Raw genomic sequence first — 22,358 nt, 5'->3', positions numbered from 1 at the left:
TATTTTTACTGTATTAATGCATAAAAATAGCAAAATATAATTTAAAAGGGAAAAAAATGAAAAACTACTGCAAGTTTGACAAAAACCATGAAAACTTTGATTTTGGTTTCTCTTTAGAAACTGACAGTTATTTGAAAACCCAGTTTCCTTATATTATAGGAAATCTATTTCTCTAAAAACATTATTTTATTAGTTTTTAGATTTTACCTTTAATATTTAATATTTTAGTTTTTGATTTTGAGGTTTTTGATTTTTGATTTTTCCGCTTTTGGGTTTTGGTTTTTAGTTTTTTAGATTTTGACTTTTGCTTTTTGGTTTTGCTGTATTTTTTAGTTTTCCAAAAGGATATTAATGCATTACTTTAAAATAATACAACAAAAACAGCAAGAAAATATTTAGAAGTTCTCATTGAAATTTATCAAACTACTGTGTTTATTATTTAAAAATAAATATTTAACATATTATATTTTTATAAAAACTTACATTATACGACAATATTAATCATAAAATATTTAAAATTACAAAAAAAATAAATATACTATAAGATTTGGAACTATTTTAATTTTTAAAATTTGAATGAAATATTTTGTTTTTCAAAATTAATATACATTGTATTAAGAAATAGTTTATGTTTTTATATTTTTGTTATTGTCTAATGTGTCTAATCAGTATTAAAATAATTCAATAATTTTACTTACAGATATTAATAGCTAATTTTTAACAGTAAATTAATATTATATACAGATATATTATGAACAAAAACTTTTATGGAATTTTATCTTTAGCAAAATAGTATTTAATTAATTATTATTTAATTAAAATATAACATTCTCAAAAAAACAAAAATTGGTTTTTATTAAACCCATAAATTTGGTTTTTGGTTTTTGGTTTTTCTTTATAAATTGGTTTTTGGTACTACTAAAACATATTATGTTTTTATATTTTTTTGTTATTGGTTAATGTGTCTAATAATTATTACAATTATTCAATAATTACAAAGTGCGTTTTTCAGATTCTGCATGTATTCAAAAACGTGTTGCGTATTTACTTTTTGTATTTTTACTGTAGTGTGTTTTTCATTGTAATTGATGAACGGTGATCAGTTTGCGGTTTTGTCAATTCCGCATTGAAATACGCGAATGACATTTTGCCATTCATAACATCTAGATGAAGACAATTGAAGAATCTTGTTTGGTACTCATAAATTAAATTTATATCCTACAATAGTAATTTTGCAGTGTAAAACTAGAAACCGAGCTGAACGAGAAAGAGGTTCCACCGTAGATGTTTTTTTTTTAGCAAAGAAAAAACATCCACATTGGAACCCTGGTGAGTTAACTGCACCACCTGCAGGCCACAAGATCAGAAGAATGTTCACTGCAGGCTAAAATCTGGTTACACAAATCTCTAATGCTACAAACACTAACAACAAATGATGGTCCTTTCTTTTCATGTCACATGGGGGTTTTAATCAAACGGTGTGTTGCCTTCACTCCTCGTAATCATCCACTGTGGAATAGATTAACCTTAAAAAGAAGAAGTTCAAACATATGTTTTAACTGTTTCTAATCTGATTTTCAGGAAGAAGGAAAGAGATTATTTTTACCAGAAAATGGTGAGGAAGAGAGTGAGGATCATGTAAGCGAGCTTGAAGAGCCGTTTCTTTGTTTCCCAGTCAAGCAAGTTGAAGATCTCCGTCACGTCAATCAAATAATGGTTTTTCAAGCAACTAACATACAAAAGAAATATAGAGTTATCAGCTTCCACATTCCATGATTAAACCTGCTTCAACAAGTCTGAGAGTCGTTTTAAAAGAAAAAAATAAAGAGAGCTCACATTTGGAAATTGTAGTAGAGATAAGGGAGACCATGTAGTGCCCAATGACCAGTTACGAGGAAGAAAAGACATAGGAATCCTTGAAGAACGAACTCTGGTAATACCACAGAGTTTATTCTTGAAGAAGAGTCGTAAGGGTTTATGTAATCAAATTCCAGATCAGCTAAGCAGATAAGCTGCATGTAAATTAAAAAATAAAAGGTTCATTCATAACATCAATAAGCACGTTCGCTCTTTTTACTACAGTTTATGGCTATGTACTGTGATCAAAATTAATATATAATTTTTTTCCTGTACTGTTTCATCGAGATGGAAACGTATACGAAATCCAGTTTCCTCCAAACATAATCCACATGCAAAACCCCTTCTTCTTCTTTCACTCGATAAATAACCCCTAGGCAGAGTTTATCATAATAAAATATAGGGTCCACAATCTGTTTCTCTACGAGAACTATCTTATAACACCAGATGTTCCTAAACTATGACTTCGTTCTATTTATCTACAAATATAAAGTTTAAGTTTTATTTCCCCACATTATTAAAGTTTACGATTTATATCTCCCCATATATAAAATCGGAAACGTTAATAATGTGGGAGAAGAAGAGATTCGATGGACAGAGAAATTTTTTTTATGGTTCTGGATTTGTTGTGACTCGTGAGGAAGGAGAGAGATGAAGTGATTTGGTATGTTTTGGTTTAGATATGGTTTAGTTGGTTTTATGTTTGGTACAATTTTGGTTTGTTCGGTTATAATTGAGATTTAAAATTTTGTGAATTTGGTTTGACAAAACCAACATTTGTGGGGAAATAAAACTGAAACTTTAAAATTGGGAACAAATAAAACGAGGACATAGTTTAGGAGACATATGGTGATATACAATAATTCTCGTGGGGAAATAGCTTCTCCACCCTAAAATATACAGATAAGAGGATTTGATGGAACCAATGTTTTAAAATATCTTTTGGAATGGGATGGAACCTAGTAAATGATTAATCCGACAAGAGTGATAAGGATTAAGAATGATACTAGATTCTGACCAGTTCTTAAAGGGCGGATATATTTTTTGTTTTGATTTTTCTTTAGAAATTTAATTTTTATATTTATATTTTTTTTTAATTATATTTGTGTTTTTGTAATAATTTATTTTTTAATTATTACTAAGGAGTTTTGATAATTGTAATGAATGTGTGATGTTGCATAACTATACACTTGTGTCATAGCTATTTCACACATTAATTTTAAATTTTATTCCTAAACAGTTAATTTAATAAGTTAACTAGATTTTGACCCATCTTTAAATGATGGGTATATTTTTTGTTTACAATTTTTTTTTAAAAAATTTTTTTTTCATATTTTTTTCTTGTAATTATATTTGTGTTTTTTTTTTGTAATTATATTTGTTTATAATTTTTTTTTAATTTTAATAAGGGGTTTTGATAATTGTAATGAATGTGTGATGTTGCATAACTATACACTTGTGCCATAGTTATTTCACTCATTAATTTTAAATTTTATTCCCAAACAGTTAATTTAATAAGTTAATATATTCATATTTTAGATTTGTAAAGAGTTTTTTTTAATACAAATAAAAAACAATTTGTAACCGATTTTTTTATCCAATACCATTAGCATTTGGTATAAGCAAAATGAAGAACCAATTATTAATATCTGAAACCGTTGAAATCATGTTCAAAATTACGTTAGGTGTTACAAAATTACGTTAGGTGTTAGTTGAGTGGTTAGTTTGGGCATAGTTAGTTAACATGAAGTGAAAACTAATCGGGGATTAATCAAGAATTAGTTTTTAAACGTTTCTTAATTTCTGGATAATACATCTATTTTTATATATAATATCGACACATAAGCCAAAGAATCATTGTTGCCTAGTTGTAATAGTGGCTGCTTGTACCAAGAATGACATGGGTTTGAATCTAGCTCTAATCTTTTCGCTTTTTATTATTTTTTTCATTAATGACAAACATGTAAATACTTTGTCTTTTGGGCAATTGTCAATAATAGCACCTTTTGAAGTTTTCCTCCCCAAACTAGCACTCAGGATCAGAAGTCACAAAAATAGGTTTCATTAAAGGGGTAATTTACCTTTATACCCTTTGTTATAAGAATAGAAAAAAAAAACATTTCATTTCATTCGATCGCGAATCGTGTCGTCTCCTCTCGGGAATCTTCAAACCCTCACCGGCACTGTCGTCTCCGACTCGGGAATCGTCGTCTCCGGCTCGGGAATCATCTTCTCCGACTCGGGAATCGTCGTCTCCGGCTCGGGAATCATCTTCTCCGACTCGGGAATCGAAGTCTCCGGCTCGGGAATCATCTTCTCCGGCTCGCTAATCGTCTTCTCCGGCTCGCTAATCATCTTCTCCGGCTCGATAATCATCTTCTCCGGCTATCTAATCATCAGCGTCACACTCTCTACTCTCAAAATCGGTAACTTTTTAAAATTAGGGTTTTTGAATTAAAATTTGGGAAGCTTGCGTTTTGATTTTGATTTGTGTGTTACTCGTTCTTATTAACAAGCGAAGCAAATGAAGACTTTTGTGTTGTTTTGTATTTGTATTGTTTCAGGAAAGCCTTCCAGAAAATTTGATTTTTTTTTTCTTGTTTACGCAGGATAGAAACAAGATGGGAGATTCAGTACCTCTAAAACTAGCACTGCCAGAGCTGAAGTATCCTATTGGTTCACAGCCAAAGGAAAAGTCAGCAATCAACCAATACTCTGGTTCAGATTATATCTCTATTGTCAAAAGCATCCTAAAACCAGATGAGATGATAAGAGTCCGAGGATCATTTCTGGGACCTGTAATGAAGCTCAGTGAGAGAGGATTGAAGTTATCAGCAAAGATAGTCTACGCCATTCTCACTAGAAGCATCGTTTCTGTCAAGGAGAATGAAGCCTGGTTCCATTTCGGTGCGCAGCCAATGAGGTTCTCTATAAGAGAATTTCATATGATGACAGGCTTGAAATGTAGTGGTGCATTAGAAGGACCACGAAGGGAAACCGAGAGATTTAATTGGGAATTGCTAAAGGGGCGTAGTCATAAGTTAAGTGACGTGGTGGACCAGCTCAGAAACACAAGAGAAGATGCTTCTGAGGAGAGAATATGCCTCGCAATGCTCATCCTGGTAGAGAGCATATTATTGCGGAAGAGCAAAGGAGGGAGTTTTCCTTTGGAATATGCGAAAAATGCACAGGATATGACATATCCATGGGGAAAAGAGGCTTACATTGTGCTCCTGAAGTCAATTCAAAACGCTGTCGCGAATCATTTGGAGAATAAATCCAAATTTGAGTTGCAAGGTTATCCTCTAGTATTCCTTCTTTGGATACTAGAGTCGATTCCTTTGCTAAGGAATAAGTTCAGTAAGTGTGTACCAACAGTTGAGGTTCCTGGGCCGACTTACTTGTGTGAAAAATACACTGAGATAGAGAATCCATCACTTGATAGGGTTTTACAGGTTGAAGCTGATACAAAGGTAAGCTTTTCCAAGTATATGTTTCTCAGTTTATTTGGCTTCTTCTTTTTAATATGTTTCTCATTGGTCTTTTTTGAAATATTCTCAGCTGAAGGTCCATTGCATACTACCTTCTATTCCTCATGATCCAGAAGATGATATCTCCATTGAAGACAAATATAGTGACGAGTTGGAAACAGTGAAAGATGTAACAAAGAAAGGGTACAAGATTACAGCCGATGACTGGGAAAATAGGTGTGTAGACACATTTGACACATTGGATGCTCTTATTCAAATGATGGCAAATAAGGAGACTGGCCAAGCTTCTACTCCGATTGATGAGGATTCAGTAAATGAAAAAGTGAACAGGATCATCACGGTAATGGAGGAGAATCTGAAGAGCATGAAGGATCGAATGTCATTACTGGAAGAAGAAAACATACATCTTAGAGCTCGTGTGTCAGAGTTGGAAGGAAACAGCAATGTTTTTCCCACTAACGTGACACAAAAGGTAAATTCTCAAAACATCTTCTTTTACATTTGCATTTTCAAGTATTTTTTGGAAGATCTTGTACATATTCTTGAATGCCTTCCTAATATTTGACAAACAGCGATCCAGTGGGACACCTTTATCTCCAATGTCTCACACGCAACCATCCAGTGGGACACCTTTATCTCCAATGTCTCACACGCAACCATCGAGTGAGACACCTTTATCTCCAATGTCTCAACAGCCTAATTTGACACATGAGGTATGTAACCAATAAATATTGTTGAGTTTTGAAGTAATATTTGGAAAGCTTTTGTACTTCTTGAATGCATTCCTGATTTTTGCAGGAGACAATGATTGAATCAGCTGCATCTCCAAAGTCTCAACAAAATGAGGTATATGCTCAAAAATTTTTAAGAAAATATTTGGAAATTCTTGTACAAAATCCTGAATGCCTTCCTGATTTTTGCAGGATTACACGCAATCATCGAGTGAGACGCCTTTATCTCCAATGTCTCAACAGCCTAATTTGACAAATGAGGTATGTAACCAATAAAATATTGTTGAGTTTTGAAGTAATATTTGGAAGCTTTTGTACATATTCTAGAATGCATTCTTGATTTTTGCAGGACACAATGAATGAATCAGATGATGAAACTCCTGCCCTTGATACTCAAGTATTCTCTCCTAATCTGACAAAAGAGGTATATGCTCAATGATATTGTTTTCACAGTTGGAGTTTACAAATTAGTTTTGGGTGATTTTTTTTTACATATAAAGGCTTTTCTGATTTTTGACAGAAAGAAACAGAAACGTCTACCGGTGAGAGGCCATCCAATCCTAATCAAGATGGAAAACCAGATGATGAGGTAATATTTATTCTAGAAATTATAGTTGAATGTATTCATGATGGCCATTCCTGATATTTTTTTGCAGATTGTGAGAGAGAAATTAACAAGTGAGTCACCTGCTAGTCAGAGTCAAGTTTTGCAGAAAGAAACAGTAGAAATGAATGAGACACCTTCTTCTCCAATAGCTCCAAAGAGTATTGAAACTCCCGTTTATACTCCAAGTCAGACTCAGCAGGTACATGGTCAAAAAAAATCTTGGATTTTTAAGTTAATGTTTGGAAGCTTTAGAACGTACTCTGGATTGACTTCGTGATAATTTTTACAGATTGAGAGAGAGCCATCGGATGACACGCCTGCCCTTGATACTCAAGTTTTTACTCCTAATCTGACAAAAGAGGTATATGCTCAATGACAGTTGGAGTTTACAATTAGTTTTGGGTGATTTACATATATAGACCTTTCTAATTTTTGGCAGAGGGAAACACAAACCTCTACTGATGAAACGCCACCCAAAACTAATCAAGGAGAAGGAAAACCAGATGATGAGGTAATATTTACTCTAGAAATTATAATTGAATGTATTCATGATGGCCTTTCCTGATATTTTTTGCAGATTGTGATTGAGTCACCTGCTGCTCAGACTCAAGTTTTGCAAAAAGAAACACTGGAAATGAATGAGACACCTTCTTCTCCAATATCTCCAAAGAGTATTGAGGCTCAAGTTTTTACTCCAATTCAGAAACAGCAGGTAAATGTTCAAAAAATCTTGGAGATTTCAAGTAATGTTTGAAAGCTTTTGTACGTGTTTTTGATCCCCTACCTGACTTTTTTTTGTTTTTTTTTGCAGACGGTAACAGAGGAAACGTATGAGGCTACACAGCCATTGACTGAGATCATTTCAGCAAACAATAAAAAGGTAAGCATAGAAATGTCTTTCATAAGTACAACTTGAATTTTAAATTGTAGAAACTTCTTCATAACTACCTCTTTTATTTTACTGTTATTACAGGAGGATACACATGCTGTGCATTACAGACCTTCCTCTCCATTGTCTTCACTAATTGCACTAGTTATTGAAGAAAATAAGAATGCTTTGGTAAGAAGAAATATTTAAAATGTTTAGGTAATATTTTTCTATTCAACTAACTCTTACCATTTACTTTTGTCTTATAGAGTGAGACAGAAACTGCGACCCAATATTTTTCTACAAGTGAAGGAGAGCATTCACAATCAAGCAGAAAGAATCAAGCGGAAGAATATCTCAAGGATACTACAGAACCTACTACTGAGCTAGTTTCCACAGATGTTTCGAAGACACAGCCTCTTACTCCGCAAACACAGCACCTTCAGACAAGTGAGGGAGATCAATCCGATGAGACACCATCAGAGCAGAATCAAGCAGAAGAAAATCTCAAGGATACTACAGAACCTACTACTGAGCTAGTTTCCACATATGTTTCGAAGATGCCGCCTATTACTCAGCAAACAGAGCATCTTCAGACAAGTGCTATAGATTTTTCAGAAAAAAACGAGGTATGCATCGAGTATATTTGATCTTTAATTATTATTCTAACAATTTAAAACCGCTGATGTTACTGAATCTTCATTTTTAATAGGTTGAAGTAAGCAGGCTTCTAGCTCACTTTCAAATAGGCGCAGAGGTTGAAATTTTGTCTACTGATGACGAAATATGGTATCCAGGAAAGGTTGTTGATCTTAAACTGTGTGAAGGACTAGAGGAGCTGACAGTTGAGTACACGACACTCTTCACAGACCAACATAGACTTCAGAAACTTCAGGATACTATCACGGCTGACAAAATACGTCCTGCAACACCAACTAGTGACCAAAAATCCTTTGAGATGATGGATAAGGTAGAAGCCTTCTACAACAATGGCTGGAGCAGCGGACAAATTAGCATGGTACTTGGTGATAACACATACTCGGTGTGTCTCTATACTTCTATGGAAACTATTCTATTCAAACATTCAGATTTGCGAATTCATAGAGAATGGAAAGATGGAGTCTGGAAGATGGCAGATAAGGTAAATCATAACTAGAATTATACTTCACGTGAATTGTTTGATATACATACATTTTAGTTTCAGGAATGGTTTCCAGAAATTCCGATTGCAACAAATTTGATAATATTTTGCTTGGTGTCTATTGTTTGATTAAAGGTGAAGCCTGATAAGAAAAGGAAAGCTGCTGCCTCATCACAAAATTCAGGAATGGATAATGTTTTCCTAAGAAGGAGCGAGAGGGTGCCTAAACGATCTAGAGACACAAAAACTCCATTCAAGTCTGACAGAAATCCGGCTTTAACTGTAATACCTGAGATTATACCTGCAGTTGATCCGTTTTCAACTCCTGCGGAACATAAGCTTTCAAGGCTTCAAAATTGGATGACATTAAAGCCCGGCATGCATGAAACGTAAGCATGTTTCTGTCCTTGTCTATATATTCTTATATTTATGTATAAGAGGTTTGGTAATTCCTTTGAATCTTTAATCGACTGCAGGTCCCTATCAATCAATGATAATAAGATAAGGAAATCTTTCTTTCAAAGCATGGAAAATGCAAAAAAGGACCTTAAGAAAGAGGTAATTTGTTTACATATGTTCTTGCCTTGAGCTTTTTTTTAAAAAAAAATTCAGGAAGGATTTGTTTAGTTTCAGGAATTATATAGTAACAAATTAGATAATGTTTGCCTTTTTTTTTGCAGCACATTGATGGAGCCTTTGCAATGCTAAATTGCAGAAGAAATGAGAATGCTGCTTGGTTCCACAACTACAAGATTCCAAAGGCGTGCTTCCTACCTATGGAGTTCTTGCATTGCTTGCTCTCTGATGATTTGGCTTACAAGAAAGAAAAGGTCAAAGGTAAAAAGATTTTCAACGATTTATTTAAAGATACTGTGAGAGGGAAGGTATATCCAGAGAAGACATGGGGAGAAGATGTTGATGTTGTGTATGGGATTACTCTTGGAAAAAAAAGCAATGTCTGGATTGGGATGGAAATTCATTTGAAGAAGAAAAGAATCACAGTATATGATTGTTTTCAAAAGGAAAGCAACAGCATTGATATTCCTCAAGTGAAAAAGTTGGCAGGTATGTATAAACAATCTGTATTTGATGTATTCATCTGTTTCTTGGTTTGAAATATTCAACTGATTCTATCTTGATATTGATTTTTAAATATGACAGTGTTGATTTCTAATCTGCTGGTGGAATCTTCTGGTGATGAGGTAGATAAGGTGAAGATGATTCCATTTGAGATTGAGCAGGCACAAGGTTTACCCAAGACAAAACATCCTTTCAACTGTGGGATATTTCTTGTCAAGATTCTGGAGTGCCAGTCATTGAAGATAGGAGACATGACAAAGATTAATGATGACAATGCATTGGAGCTAAGGAGAACCTTGTCTTGTGAGATCTTCAACCAATTTGTGGATGAGAGCTTTGGGAAATGAGAATGATGCATGAAAACATTTTTTGTTTTAGTTAAGACTCGGTTTTAGTTATGACTGTTTATTTTGTTATGTTGTTGGCGTCTGGTTACATAAGAAAGATTGGAAGGATATCAAGTATTTTATTTGGGTATCATATATCTTGGAAGGTTAAAATATTGTTTCTGGATGGGTTTCCAGAAAAAAAGTTAAGTGTTTCAAATGTAAAAAAGAATGAAATGAGATTATATACTAAGGATTGGACATGTATATGGTAAGCTTAAAATTGTGATGTTTACAGACAACAAAAATTTAGAACCACAAAGGATCGAACCCAGAGGGAGAGAGTCTGCGTATTTGGATAGTGTGGGAGTTTAGCCACTAGGCCAAGAAGAATCATCTGTTATGGATTACATTTAATTTTATTTAACTCCAAACTGTAACACAAAAAAAATTAAAATAGATTTTGAATCCACCACATATCGAACCCGGGGATAGAGAGACTTTTGAGTTATAAAAAGCCTTGGTTTAACCGCTGGTCTGAGGAGAATCATCTGTTAAAGAATATTACATAAGCATACTTAACCCAATTAATATAGGATAGGTTTCCAAAACAATACATTTCGATTGAAAAAAAACAAAACTCTTGCCGTCTCAACACTCTCGCCGTTTCAAACTTCTCGAATCTCACTCGTCTCCGCCTCTCGAATCTCTCTCTCATCTCCATATCTCTCGATCTCCGACGAAAACCCATCTCCAGAACTCTCTCTCTCTCGATCTTTTACGCGAGCTCTCTCTATTCTCCGAGAAAAACCATTTCTAGAGCTCTATCTCTTGAAGGTATGTTGCAGATTCAACCTTATGTGTGTTTTCTTTCTGAGAGATTGGTCTCCTGGTTTTTGCTTGTGTATAGACTTGCTCGTTTTAACCTAATATGATTCGTAGAATTCTAGTTCATGTGAAAGCATGTGTATAGACTTCGGGAAGGATTTGTATTTTTTCAGGAAACCCTTCCTGAAAATTGGATTTTAATTAATTTAGACAAATAAAATTTTTCTTGTTTACGCAGGATAGAAACAAGATGGGAGATCCATTACCATTAAGACTAGCACTGCCTGAGCTGAGGTATCCGATTGGATCAGAGCCAGAGAAGACGATATCGATAAACCAACACTCGATAGTTGCTTATATCAAAACTGTTAAGGAAATTCTAGGAAATGATGAGTTCAACAGAATAAGAGGGACGTTTTTGGGACCGGTGATCAAGCTTGGAGAGAGGTCTTTGAAATTATCAGCTAAGATAGTGCACGCAGTTCTCACCAAAAGCATCAAGACAGTGAAGAGACACGAAGCATGGTTCCATTTTGGTGCTCAGCCAATGAGGTTCTCTATAAGAGAATTCCACATGGTGACTGGTTTGAAATGTAGTGGTGAAGCAAGAGAACCACGAGAGGGAACCGAGAAATTTAAGTGGGACTTCCTAAAAGGGCGTACTCATACAGTAAAGGACGTGGAGAAGCAGCTCAGAAACACAAGAGAAGATGCTTCTGATGAGAGATTCTGCCTTGCAATGCTCCTCCTGATTGAGAGCATACTACTACAGAAGAGCCTTCTCGACGGTGGCACAACTTTTACTTTGGATTATGTGAAAATAGCGCAGGATATGGATGTCTTGATGACATACCCATGGGGGAGAACAGCTTATAATTTGCTGTTAAAATCACTTCAGAGAGCTGTCGACAAAAGCCTCGACAAAAACAATTATGATTTGCAAGGGTTCCCTATGGCATTTCTTATATGGATACTTGAGTCAGTACCTTTGCTACAGTATGCATTCAGTCAAGTTGTTCCTATTCTGAGCGTTCAACCGTCTACCCCAATATTTTTGTGTGAGAAGTACCTTCAAATAGCTTCTCCACAGCTGATAGATGTTCTCCTAATTGAAATCAAAGATCATGTAAGTTTTTACATTATTTTTTTCTTGTTTCTGTTTTGCCTTATGATTCTCCATTTAAAAGCTAATTATTTTTATGGTTTCAGCTTAAGGTCACATGCATCCTACCTCCTATTTCTAATGATCCAGAAGATGATGTTTGCATGGAAGACGAAGCTAATAAAGATCTGGATGACATGGCCGATTTATCCAAGAGAGGTTATAAGTTTAAAATTAGAGATTGGCGAAACATGTCAGTAGACCTATACGGTGCTAATGAAGAAATAAGAAGAGCATCTTTACTGTTTGGGAATGGAGGGATGAGTCAAGCTTCTACTTCGTATCAGGAGGAGTCTTTGGAATCAAAGATCAACAGAATCAGCGAGATGGTGGGAGATAATTTAAGGATCATGAACGATCGTTTGTGTTTGATTGAAAAAGACAGGAAACAGATTAAAGAACGTGTGACAAACCTAGAGAAACTACAAAGAGTTACTTCATATGAAACTCCAAACAATGAGGTAACTTTTTTTTCGGAAATTAAAATTAATGTTTATCTAGTTCTTGATTCAGTTTTGAGTTGTCAAGTAATTTTGGAAGATGTTATACATATTTAGGCTTGCCTTCCTAATTTTTGTTGTACTTGCACAGACTGACACAACTCCATTTCATGAGACGGCTTCCAGACAAGGTGAAGCCAATGCAGATCAAGCAGATGAACAACTTAACAATGAGGCAAGTATAATTTTGAAAACTGTTGGTATTTATAAAATTATGAATTTGGTACGTGTTCATAATCCCATTCCTGACATCAGGATACACGAGAGCCTATGAATGAGATCACGAAAGAGACACCTGGTTCTCCAATAGCTCAACAGAATATTGAGACTCCAGTCCTTACTCCAATTCAGACGCAGCAGGTACCTTCTTTAAAAAATTGGACTTTTCAAGTAATTTTTGGAAGCCCTTGTACGTGTTCATTCAACCATTCCTGAATTCAGGAGACTCACGAGCTTATGAATGAGATCATTTCACCAAACATTTCCGACACACAGCCAAATACCCGAGCTCGCAGAAATCTTTTAACAGAGCAAAATAAGGTATTACTTTCATTAAAACCTTTAATAAATATCAGCAACTATCAAAATGACTGGATATCCTTGAATCTAAACCATCACAGGATGTAGAAAGCAGAGTTCAAAATCCCTTTGAGATCGGAGCAAATGTGGAGATTTCATCACAAGATGACAATACTTGTCATAAATGGTATCCAGGAAATGTGTTGGCAACATATTTGGTTGATGGGGTTGAGATGGTGAAAGTTGAGTACTTCGTCCCGTCTCTGGACGAAAAGAAGAGGAAAAGGAGTGTTGAGACACGTGTATCAATTGACAGAATACGTCCTCAACCACCACCTGAGAGATCTGGAGCGAAGAAAAGTTATGAGCTAATGCAGGACGTGGAGGCGTTCGACAATGGTGCCTGGTGCGCTGGAAAAGTTAAAGTCATTTTGTTTGATGGCTCGTGTTTTGTCTCTTTGAACAATTCTAAAGAACAAATTTACTTCCACCATTCTGAGATGCGAAAACCAAGAAAATGGGTAGATGGTGTTTGGGAGATGACAAAAAAGGTAAAACAAATGCCTTGGATCACTTGAATTGAAAAATAATGTCATTTGTTTAATATCTCGGTATTGATTTTCAGATGGAAGAAGAGCAGACGCAGAGTGTGAATCCAAGTGAAGGAGATGGTGATAAAAAGGTATGAAATATTTATACATCATACTAGGAATTAAGATATAAATGTATCTGAATTTTTGTCATTCAAAAAGGGGAAGGCGAAGGCTGTCGCTTGTAAGAAAAATGAAGCAGCTGGTCCATCAGAAGATGGTGTTGGGAAAATGGCAAAAGAGGTAATAAAAATGAATAAGATCCACTTGAATTGAAGTTCAGGTCAATAGTTTGATATATCGGTTTTGTTTCACAGATGGAAGTAAAGCAGGGTAAGAGTGTGAAACCAAGTCAAGACGATCATGCAAAAAAGGTATAAAAAATATTTTTACTTCATATTAGGAAGGCATTCAAGTATAAAGATAAAAACGATCCTGAATTTTTGTCTTTATTTTTAATTAAAGGGGAAGCCACATGTTGGTAAGAAGAAGAAAGCAAATGCTCAGCCAGTAGATTTGCTTCCTTTTCTACAGCGAGAAGAGAAGAGGCCAATACGACCTAGAAACCCTCCTATACCTGTAACACCTGAGGTAATCCTTCCAATTGATCCATTTGTGACACCTGAATTTCCTCGGTTTTCAAGGCTTGCACACTGGATGGATCTACGGGGCATATATCGTGTGTAAGCAACTTTTTGTCCTCGCATAAATATTCCTAATTTATTTTGTAAAAGTTTCGATTGATACTAGTTAATTTTATCAACTACAGACCGTTTTATATCAATGGAAAAGAAATTGAAAAAGAGTTCTTTCAAAAAATGGACGATGCAGAAAACAATCTCAACAAAGAGGTAATCAACACTCTGTTCTGTCTTCTATTTGATTGTGTCATATGTTTAGGAAGAGGTTGAGTTGAGCTATGCTAGATGTCCATGTTATAGCAGTTCTATATGAAGTTTCTAACTATATTGTTACATTGGCAGCACATAAATGTTGCATTTGAAATGCTAAATTGTAAGAGGGTTGAGCAAGGTGCTTGGTTCCGCAACAACAATCTTCCAGCAGCATGCTTTGTACCAGTCAAATTCTTAGAAGTGGTTGGGTACGCTTATGAATCTGTCAGGAAGCCACATAAGAAAAAAAAAAGTTATTGGAGGGCTGTGTAGGCGAACTTGTGAAAGGTTTAATACATCCAAAGAAGGTATGGCTGGAAGATGTTGATGTTATATATGGTGTCATTGAAGATAAGTTGAGCTGTCACTATATTGGGGTGGAGATACAATTGATGGACAACACAATCACACTCTTCCATTGTGGTCTTCCAAAAGCAAATATCAAACGTGCTCTTAATCAAATCCAAGAACTGGCAGGTAAAAATATTAGCTAATTTAGAAAATAAAAGTTTGTCACTTGCTGCTTGTGATTGTGATGCATTTTTACATATTCATTTTGTTGTCTGTTGGTGATTGATTTATTGTATAATTTTGGGTATTTATGACAGTGTTGATTAGTGCCATAAAGATGGAACTTCTTGGTGAAGAGGTTAATTTCGAAGATATCAGTCCATTTGAAGTTAAGTTTGCAGAAGGGCTTCCAAAGACAAAATTTCCATACAACTGTGGTATTTTTGTTGTGAAGATGCTGGAATGCAGGTCACTGGGATTGAAGAGCATGGCTAATATAAATGATGAAACTGCGATGGACTTACGAAGCAAGCTATGTTGTGAGATCTTCGACCAGTTTATGGATAAAGATTTCCAGGAAGGTCAAAGGAAGTGAAAATGTCATATTTGTTCTGTTTTCTACACTGTTTTTCTACTTTGATATTAATTATCCCTAACGTTTAAGTTTAAGTTTGTAATGAATTATCCCTAACGTTTTTTTCATTTAGATTGTTATTGAAAAATTTTTAGGATGTATTGATGAATTGTCAAATGCTTATGGTACTTTTAGGATGGGTTTCCAGAAAAAGAGTGAGAAAGCAAAATGCACCAAAGCCTAGCATATTCCTTTAAAGTTTACAAAAAAAATGAAAAAGAAAGTGATCCGATGTTGATTGAACTCGTGAACTCTCGAAAGATGAATCAAAGTGTGCAGCCGCTGTGCCAAGGGTGTTATACTTGCCAAAAGATATAATAAAACGATAATAACTTTTGAATATTTAATTAAAAACAGAAAAAAGTGAAAATATACACAACGGGAATCGAACACGGCTTATTGTGTGATAAGGGTACACTAAGAGTAGAAGGGCTTGCCACTAGGCTATGGTGGATATTCGATATCAGAGTAAATGTGAACTTATTTATTCACAGACGATAGATTTATATGATCTGGATATCATTTTAGGTATTCAGGATAGCTTTCCAAAAACAAATTCCTTTAAAGTTTACAAAAAAAAAATGAAAAAGAATGTGATCTGATGTTGATTGAACTCGTGAACTCTCGATAGATTAATCCAAGTGTGCAGCCGTTGTACCAAGGGTCTTATACTTGCCAAAAGCTACAATAAAACGAAAATAACGTTTGAATATTTAATTAAAAACAAAAAAAAATGTGAGTATACACAACGGGGATCGAACACGACTTATTGTGTGATAAGGGTACACTAAGAGTAGAAGGGCTTGCCACTAGGCTACGTTGGATATTCGATAACAGAGTAAATGTGAACTCATTTATTCACAGACGATAGATTTATATAATCTGGATATCATTTTATGTATTCAGGATGGCTTTCCAAAAACAAATAAGCAAATCAGATAACCAAGTTATAAGAACACTAGGCCAAACCATTACAAAATAGTGAAAAACATTGAACAAGTTTTTTATTTAGGTTGTTAATTGAAGAAACAACACAAGAGAAACAAAAGTGCTTATTCATTTAAAATAAAAACTGAAAATCAAACATAATGTGGTCCTTAAAAACATAAAAAGAGAAGACGATAACATGAAATTACTCATGATGGAGCCAACTTTCGCCAAGTTTATCCCAATCAGGGACTTTGACCTTCACATCAGCAAGCATTCCTTCCGCTTCCGAGTGCTCTTCTTTGAGTTTCTCCAACTCAGCAGTTAAATCAAATTTTCCATCAGCTTTGATAATATCTTCAAGCAACTCGATTTGGACAGCAATTGAATTTGCTTTGCTGGATGCAAGATTCCAATCATTCTCAGATAGCCTGTATTCGTTGGACAAACGAAGAAGAGCCCTGTAATGTTCCACAGTTTCCTTCTTCCCCTTCTTGAAACCTTCGGCGGCATCACATCCGTAAACCTCCTCTATGGGACGCTTCATCATCTTCTTTGAACTTCCTTCCATTGAAACTTTGTCCTGCAACAAAATCGAAACTAAGATGTTACGATAAAATAGAAATAGAAAAAAGTTCATGAATTGAATGGAAAATGAGAAAAATCGAAAACTAACTTGTATTGCAAAAGGATATATCAAGCGAAATGAAGTGAGTGAATAAAAGGTCTGATATCGTCCCTTATATTTATAGAACAAAAAGGAACTCTTCGATTATTGAAGTCAGTTAAAATAAACTCTTGATTATTGTGGAACTCTTCGATTATTGAAGTCAGTTACTGAAATAACCAATCATATAACACCCAATCTTGACGAAAAGAAACTCTTCGGTTACTGAGTTACATGATGTCGTTTGGAAGAGACTCTTCGATTCCTGAGATATATGTTTGAACAAAAAAAAAAAATCACCCATTACTCGTAGGAGAGTCGAACCCGGGTCGATCAAATGTTTCGGTATCATAGGTTTCGTGGTTTAGCCGCTAGGCTGAGGAGAATCATCTGTTAGTTGCTTCCACATAATTGAATTTACCCATACAATTTATAGTATAATACATTGGAAAGATCTTTGATAGTTCAGGATGGGCTTCCGATTGCGACAAATGTGATTCCTGAGATATATGTTTGAAAAAAAAAAAAAAATCACCCATTACTCGTAGGAGAGTCGAACCCGGGTCGATCAAATGTTTCGGTATCATAGGTTTCGTGGTTTAGCCGCTAGGCTGAGGAGAATCATCTGTTAGTTGCTTCCACATAATTGAATTTACCCATACAATTTATAGTATAATACATTGGAAAGATCTTTGATAGTTCAGGATGGGCTTCCGATTGCGACAAATGTGATTCCTGAGATATATGTTTGAACAAAAAAAAAAAAAATCACCCATTACTCGTAGGAGAGTCGAACCCGGGTCGATCAAATGTTTCGGTATCATAGGTTTCGTGGTTTAGCCGCTAGGCTGAGGAGAATCATCTGTTAGTTGCTTCCACATAATTGAATTTACCCATACAATTTATAGTATAATACATTGGAAAGATCTTTGATAGTTCAGGATGGGCTTCCGATTGCGACAAATGTGATTCCTGAGATATATGTTTGAACAAAAAAAAAAAATCACCCATTACTCGTAGGAGAGTCGAACCCGGGTCGATCAAATGTTTCGGTATCATAGGTTTCGTGGTTTAGCCGCTAGGCTGAGGAGAATCATCTGTTAGTTGCTTCCACATAATTGAATTTACCCATACAATTTATAGTATAATACATTGGAAAGATCTTTGATAGTTCAGGATGGGCTTCCGATTGCGACAAATGTGATTCCTGAGATATATGTTTGAACAAAAAAAAAAAAATCACCCATTACTCGTAGGAGAGTCGAACCCGGGTCGATCAAATGTTTCGGTATCATAGGTTTCGTGGTTTAGCCGCTAGGCTGAGGAGAATCATCTGTTAGTTGCTTCCACATAATTGAATTTACCCATACAATTTATAGTATAATACATTGTATATTACAAAAGTTGGATGTTACAAAAGTTGGATGGGATTCCAGAATAGTTGAATATTACTGTGTTTTTTTCTAGCAAAGAAGTTTAAACTAAAAATTGAAATGAGATCAAAAGATAATGTTGTATATTACAAAAGTTGTAAGAAATCATACTTATTCAGGATAGGGTTCCAAAAGAAAAAATGTATATGGTCTTGTGCATATCATGTAACCATCAAATAGCCAAACATCCAAATAATAATCGATAAAAATGTAAAAATGTAGAACTTCATCCTATAGGCCTCTGGCATGTGATCTTGTTGTGCCCTCCTGTGCCACATCTGCTGCACTTGTGGGACTGAGATTTAGATCCAGGAACCCCAAACTCGCCAACGGATCTCTTTCTCTTTGTAGGAGGGCGTCCACTTTTCTTTTTGGTAGCTGGAGGTGGGCAAGACAGTTCATCAATATTCTCTGGATAGGTGGACGTTGACAACTCTCCACCAGGATGTATGCTTTCAGCATAAGCTTTAGCCCACGTTTCTGTCAAGTGAGAAGCATCAACAAAACGGTTTTCATCTCTCTTGATATGCTTAGCAGCAGCGATGGCATGGATGCAGGGGATCTTGTCAATGTCGAAAACATTACATGTGCAATGCCGCTTCTCCAAGTCAACAACAAACTTCATTGTTTCATTCTTCACCTCAAACTCGCTTCGATCAACTTGATACACATTCAACAACATTGCGGCCCCTAACCTAGATACCAATTTCTGAACAACTTTTGGAGTAACCAGGTGCTTATGTTTCGCAGCCGCTTCGCGTCGCTCAAAAAACCAAGTGGTCATCGTCAATCTGATAGTTTCAAGGAGAGAGATAATGGGCAACTCACGAGGCATCTTCAACATAGAATTGAGAGACTCTGCAATGTTGGTAGTCATGATATTATACCTGTTCGCAGGCGCATAGCTTCGTGCCCACTTCCTAAAATCAGACTCTTCCAGATACTTAGCCAATTCAGGACATTTATCCTTTATGTCCTTGAAGATTAACCAGAACTCGTGACACGTATAGGCATCAGCAGCGCTTTCCACCAGAGGTAGCAACCCAGTCTTCGCATATGTAGGAGTGATGTTGCGGAGCAGATGGATCCTGCAAATTCCATGGTGAGATAAGGGATATACATCCTCCAACGCTGAAGAAATGGAGTTAGCCCTGTCTGATACAAAAACAAGATCCGAAGCGTCCGGGATCTTCTGGCTCAAACCTCTAAAGAACCATTTCCAAGAGGCGCCGTTTTCTGCGTCAACCACTGCAAAGGCGAGAGGATATAGATGATAATTCCCATCTTGAGCACAAGCTGCCAATAAAGTCCCATTGAATTTTCCCTTCAGAAATGTACCATCTACTGCAATAACTCTCCTCATCAATGAAAATCCCCTTATCGATGGACCAAAAGCCACAAATGCATACTTGAACTTTCCTGCAGCATCAACATGTTGATAAGTCAAGGAACCAGGGTTTGTTTCTGTGATTTTATACAACCACCTAGACAAATTGTAATAGCTGTCTTCAGGAGTCCCTCTAACCAAAATCTGAGCTTCTTCTCTCACTCTCCAAGCTTGTTTGTAATTGATGTGAACACCATGCAGCATCCTGACCTGTTCAATGATCTGTTTCGGTTTGAGACCTTCCTTTTTTTCTCCATAATTGCTGGAAATCAAAGAACCCAACAACTTTGCAGATGCTTGTCTGTGGTTGGCTTTCCTGTGTGTTGTATCGCATGTATGCTCATGAACATACTTTTTAACAACGAAAAAATCTGAAACAGGTAGCTTGATAGCACGCATCCTCCACGTGCAATTTTCATCAACACAACTCAAAAGCACTCTTGACTTGTTAGAAGAGACAGTCTTGTACTCAAACTTCCACTCTAAAGCCCATTTCTTCATCCTCAACATCAACTCTCTCTTTGTCTTAAAATAGCTATTCACCTTAATATCGCCAGCTACTCTCGTGTTTGGTGAAAGTCCAATATGGACAGGGCTAAAATCCGGAAGAGCATTCAGAGGAACTGTAGAAACACCTTCATATAGAAAACTCTGCAAAAGTCAAGTAGTTCTGTAAGGCATAATACTTGATTATGAAGCATATCATGCAAACACAAACAGAAAAAGGGAATTAGGGACAATGTACCTGTTTTTCACTCTGCACAGTAGGAAGAATCACTGGATTGGCATTCAATGGAACAGTAGAAGCAAATGTATCAGAAGCTTGAATGTTACAGCTAGCTGAATCAGTACTAAAATCCGGAAGAGCATTCAGAGGAACTGTAGAAACACCTTCATATAGAAGACTCTGCAAAAGTCAAGTAGTTCTGTAAGGCATAGTACTTGATTATGAAGCATATCATGCAAACACAAACAGAAAAAGGGAATTAAGGACAATGTACCTGTTTTTCACTCTGCACAGTAGAAAGAATCGCTGGATTGGCATTCAATGGAACAGTAGAAGCAAATGTATCAGAAGCTTGAGTGTTACAGCTAACTGGATCAGTACTAACCTGCATAAGTCAAGTAGTTCTGTAAGGCATAATACTTGGTTATGAAGCATATCCTGAAAAGTCTAAGAAAAAATCATACAAACCTTAACACACAAACGACAGGTTCCATCAAATGCTCTAGTCTTGGAAATGAAAGTTCTGAGCTGACGAGTATTACCTATCGAGAGTGGGGGGAAACTTTCAATAATACATTTCATATCCAATGAAAAACCATAACTCAAACTGATTTCTTCCTCTTTAACACTAAAATCTTCAGAGACAATCTTCATCAAATCTTCATACAGTAGATCTTCTTCTATGGAAATGATTGATGCATTCCTCTTCAAATCAACAAGAAACTCCCACTGGAGAGATTCTTTTGAGATCCATTGTCCACAGATGCACAAAACTTCCATTGTTCTACAAAATCAACTTCAAATCATCAACAAATGAATAATATATAACAAAACCTAGATAATGTATAACAAAATGAAATGATTCAAACCTTAATCAAATCAGACACACGAGAGAGAGAATGAGATGAATAGACGTAGAAACGACAGATCAATTGAGAAACGACGACGACGATAAATAAACGGAGAGACGACGACGACGGATCAACGGAGAGGCGAAGACGACGACGGAGAGACGACGACGACAACGACGGGGAGACGACGACGGAGAGACGACGACGACGACGACGGAGAGACGAGAAGAAGAAGCGATGAAACGAGGACGGCGACAAATTGATTTCAAATTTGTTTTTTAAATTAGTTAAAGAAGGGGGCATAAGGGTAAATTGCCCCTTTAATGAAACCTATTTTTGTGAATTCTGATCCTGAGTGCTAGTTTGGGGAGGAAAACTTCATTTAGTGTTCTTTGTGTCATTTTCTTTTAAAATTGGCATTCAAATATATAAAATAAATTTGTAATGCTCAGTTTCATTCTTAAATATGATACTTTTGATAATTAGAATTACACTTTTCAAATGCATCTTTAATAATAAATTATATTTTCACAAAACAAAATAAATTAAATTCATTAAATCTTAAGAAAGCTATACAATTAGAAACATTCATAACATTAATGATATATTTACGTATTTTTAGGAAACTAAACCTAAAAGCCCCGTAGGGCGACCAAACCCTAGTAATTTTAATAATGACTAACTACTTGTTTAACCCAAAAATTTCTCAAAATTAACAATAAAAAAAAATTATCAGATAAACACTCTAACTATTAATAAAGATTCTTTCCTATATTTTAGAGTTGTTAATCTGTTTGCTAGTTAAAAGTTATGTAATAAATAATTGTATATTTTCACTTTAGTTAGTC

General features: G+C 35.5%; 4 protein-coding genes across 5 annotated transcripts; 3 read left to right on the top strand and 1 right to left on the bottom strand.

The window, feature by feature from the left end:
• The first annotated feature begins 4,478 nt into the window (after positions 1-4,478).
• LOC125596001 lies at positions 4,479-10,368 on the top strand. Its single transcript, XM_048771363.1, has 19 exons — positions 4,479-5,330; positions 5,419-5,820; positions 5,921-6,061; positions 6,147-6,194; positions 6,272-6,340; positions 6,429-6,503; positions 6,600-6,668; positions 6,736-6,885; positions 6,976-7,047; positions 7,126-7,197; positions 7,264-7,398; positions 7,498-7,566; positions 7,660-7,746; positions 7,824-8,183; positions 8,267-8,695; positions 8,831-9,084; positions 9,172-9,253; positions 9,376-9,760; positions 9,857-10,368. The coding sequence occupies exons 1-19, from the start codon at positions 4,479-4,481 to the stop codon at positions 10,120-10,122; spliced, it is 4,017 nt and encodes a 1,338-aa protein (XP_048627320.1). The 3' UTR covers positions 10,123-10,368.
• Positions 10,369-11,179: 811 nt separating this feature from the next.
• On the top strand, positions 11,180-12,687 carry LOC125595999. The gene is made up of 3 exons (XM_048771361.1): positions 11,180-12,055; positions 12,139-12,552; positions 12,649-12,687. The coding sequence occupies exons 1-3, from the start codon at positions 11,180-11,182 to the stop codon at positions 12,685-12,687; spliced, it is 1,329 nt and encodes a 442-aa protein (XP_048627318.1).
• Positions 12,688-12,730: 43 nt separating this feature from the next.
• Positions 12,731-17,394, top strand: LOC125596000. 2 transcript variants are annotated; one of them, XR_007330743.1, is made up of 10 exons: positions 12,731-12,951; positions 13,033-13,131; positions 13,212-13,661; positions 13,736-13,792; positions 13,863-13,943; positions 14,018-14,074; positions 14,166-14,383; positions 14,470-14,551; positions 14,684-15,070; positions 15,202-17,394. XR_007330743.1 is itself a non-coding variant. In XM_048771362.1 (9 exons), exons 1-9 carry the CDS (start codon positions 12,862-12,864, stop codon positions 14,864-14,866), a joined length of 1,317 nt encoding a protein of 438 aa, XP_048627319.1. In that variant the 5' UTR covers positions 12,731-12,861; the 3' UTR covers positions 14,867-17,394. The 2 variants fall into 2 exon arrangements, 1 of the variants encoding a protein (XP_048627319.1); XM_048771362.1 differs by having other exon boundaries at positions 14,684-17,394.
• A 1,377-nt stretch (positions 17,395-18,771) lies between these two features.
• Positions 18,772-21,885, bottom strand: LOC125595998. Its single transcript, XM_048771360.1, has 2 exons — positions 21,128-21,885; positions 18,772-21,044 (listed from the first exon to the last, which is right to left on the bottom strand). Exon 2 carries the CDS (start codon positions 20,440-20,442, stop codon positions 18,772-18,774), a length of 1,671 nt encoding a protein of 556 aa, XP_048627317.1. The 5' UTR covers positions 20,443-21,044; positions 21,128-21,885.
• Positions 21,886-22,358: the final 473 nt, after the last annotated feature.

Source organism: Brassica napus, unplaced genomic scaffold, assembly GCF_020379485.1.
Source record: "Brassica napus cultivar Da-Ae unplaced genomic scaffold, Da-Ae ScsIHWf_1112;HRSCAF=1581, whole genome shotgun sequence".
In the NCBI taxonomy this organism is placed as follows: Eukaryota; Viridiplantae; Streptophyta; class Magnoliopsida; order Brassicales; family Brassicaceae; genus Brassica; species Brassica napus.
This window is presented reverse-complemented; position numbering and strand designations above follow the sequence as displayed.

Bases quoted from the DNA above. Each gene is read 5' to 3' on its own strand.
- LOC125596001 (XM_048771363.1), top strand. From the start codon at position 4,479: ATGGGAGATTCAGTACCTCTAAAACTAGCACTGCCAGAGCTGAAGTAT. The intron at 7,048-7,125 runs GTATATGCTCAA...AATTTTTGGCAG, and splicing joins CTCCTAATCTGACAAAAGAG to AGGGAAACACAAACCTCTAC. The intron at 8,184-8,266 runs GTATGCATCGAG...CATTTTTAATAG, and splicing joins ATTTTTCAGAAAAAAACGAG to GTTGAAGTAAGCAGGCTTCT.
- LOC125595999 (XM_048771361.1), top strand. From the start codon at position 11,180: ATGGGAGATCCATTACCATTAAGACTAGCACTGCCTGAGCTGAGGTAT. The intron at 12,056-12,138 runs GTAAGTTTTTAC...TTATGGTTTCAG, and splicing joins TAATTGAAATCAAAGATCAT to CTTAAGGTCACATGCATCCT. The intron at 12,553-12,648 runs GTAACTTTTTTT...ATACATATTTAG, and splicing joins ATGAAACTCCAAACAATGAG to GCTTGCCTTCCTAATTTTTG.
- LOC125596000 (XM_048771362.1), top strand. From the start codon at position 12,862: ATGAATGAGATCACGAAAGAGACACCTGGTTCTCCAATAGCTCAACAG. The intron at 12,952-13,032 runs GTACCTTCTTTA...TCCTGAATTCAG, and splicing joins CTCCAATTCAGACGCAGCAG to GAGACTCACGAGCTTATGAA. The intron at 14,552-14,683 runs GTAATCAACACT...TTACATTGGCAG, and splicing joins AAAACAATCTCAACAAAGAG to CACATAAATGTTGCATTTGA.
- LOC125595998 (XM_048771360.1), bottom strand. From the start codon at position 20,442: ATGTTGAGGATGAAGAAATGGGCTTTAGAGTGGAAGTTTGAGTACAAG.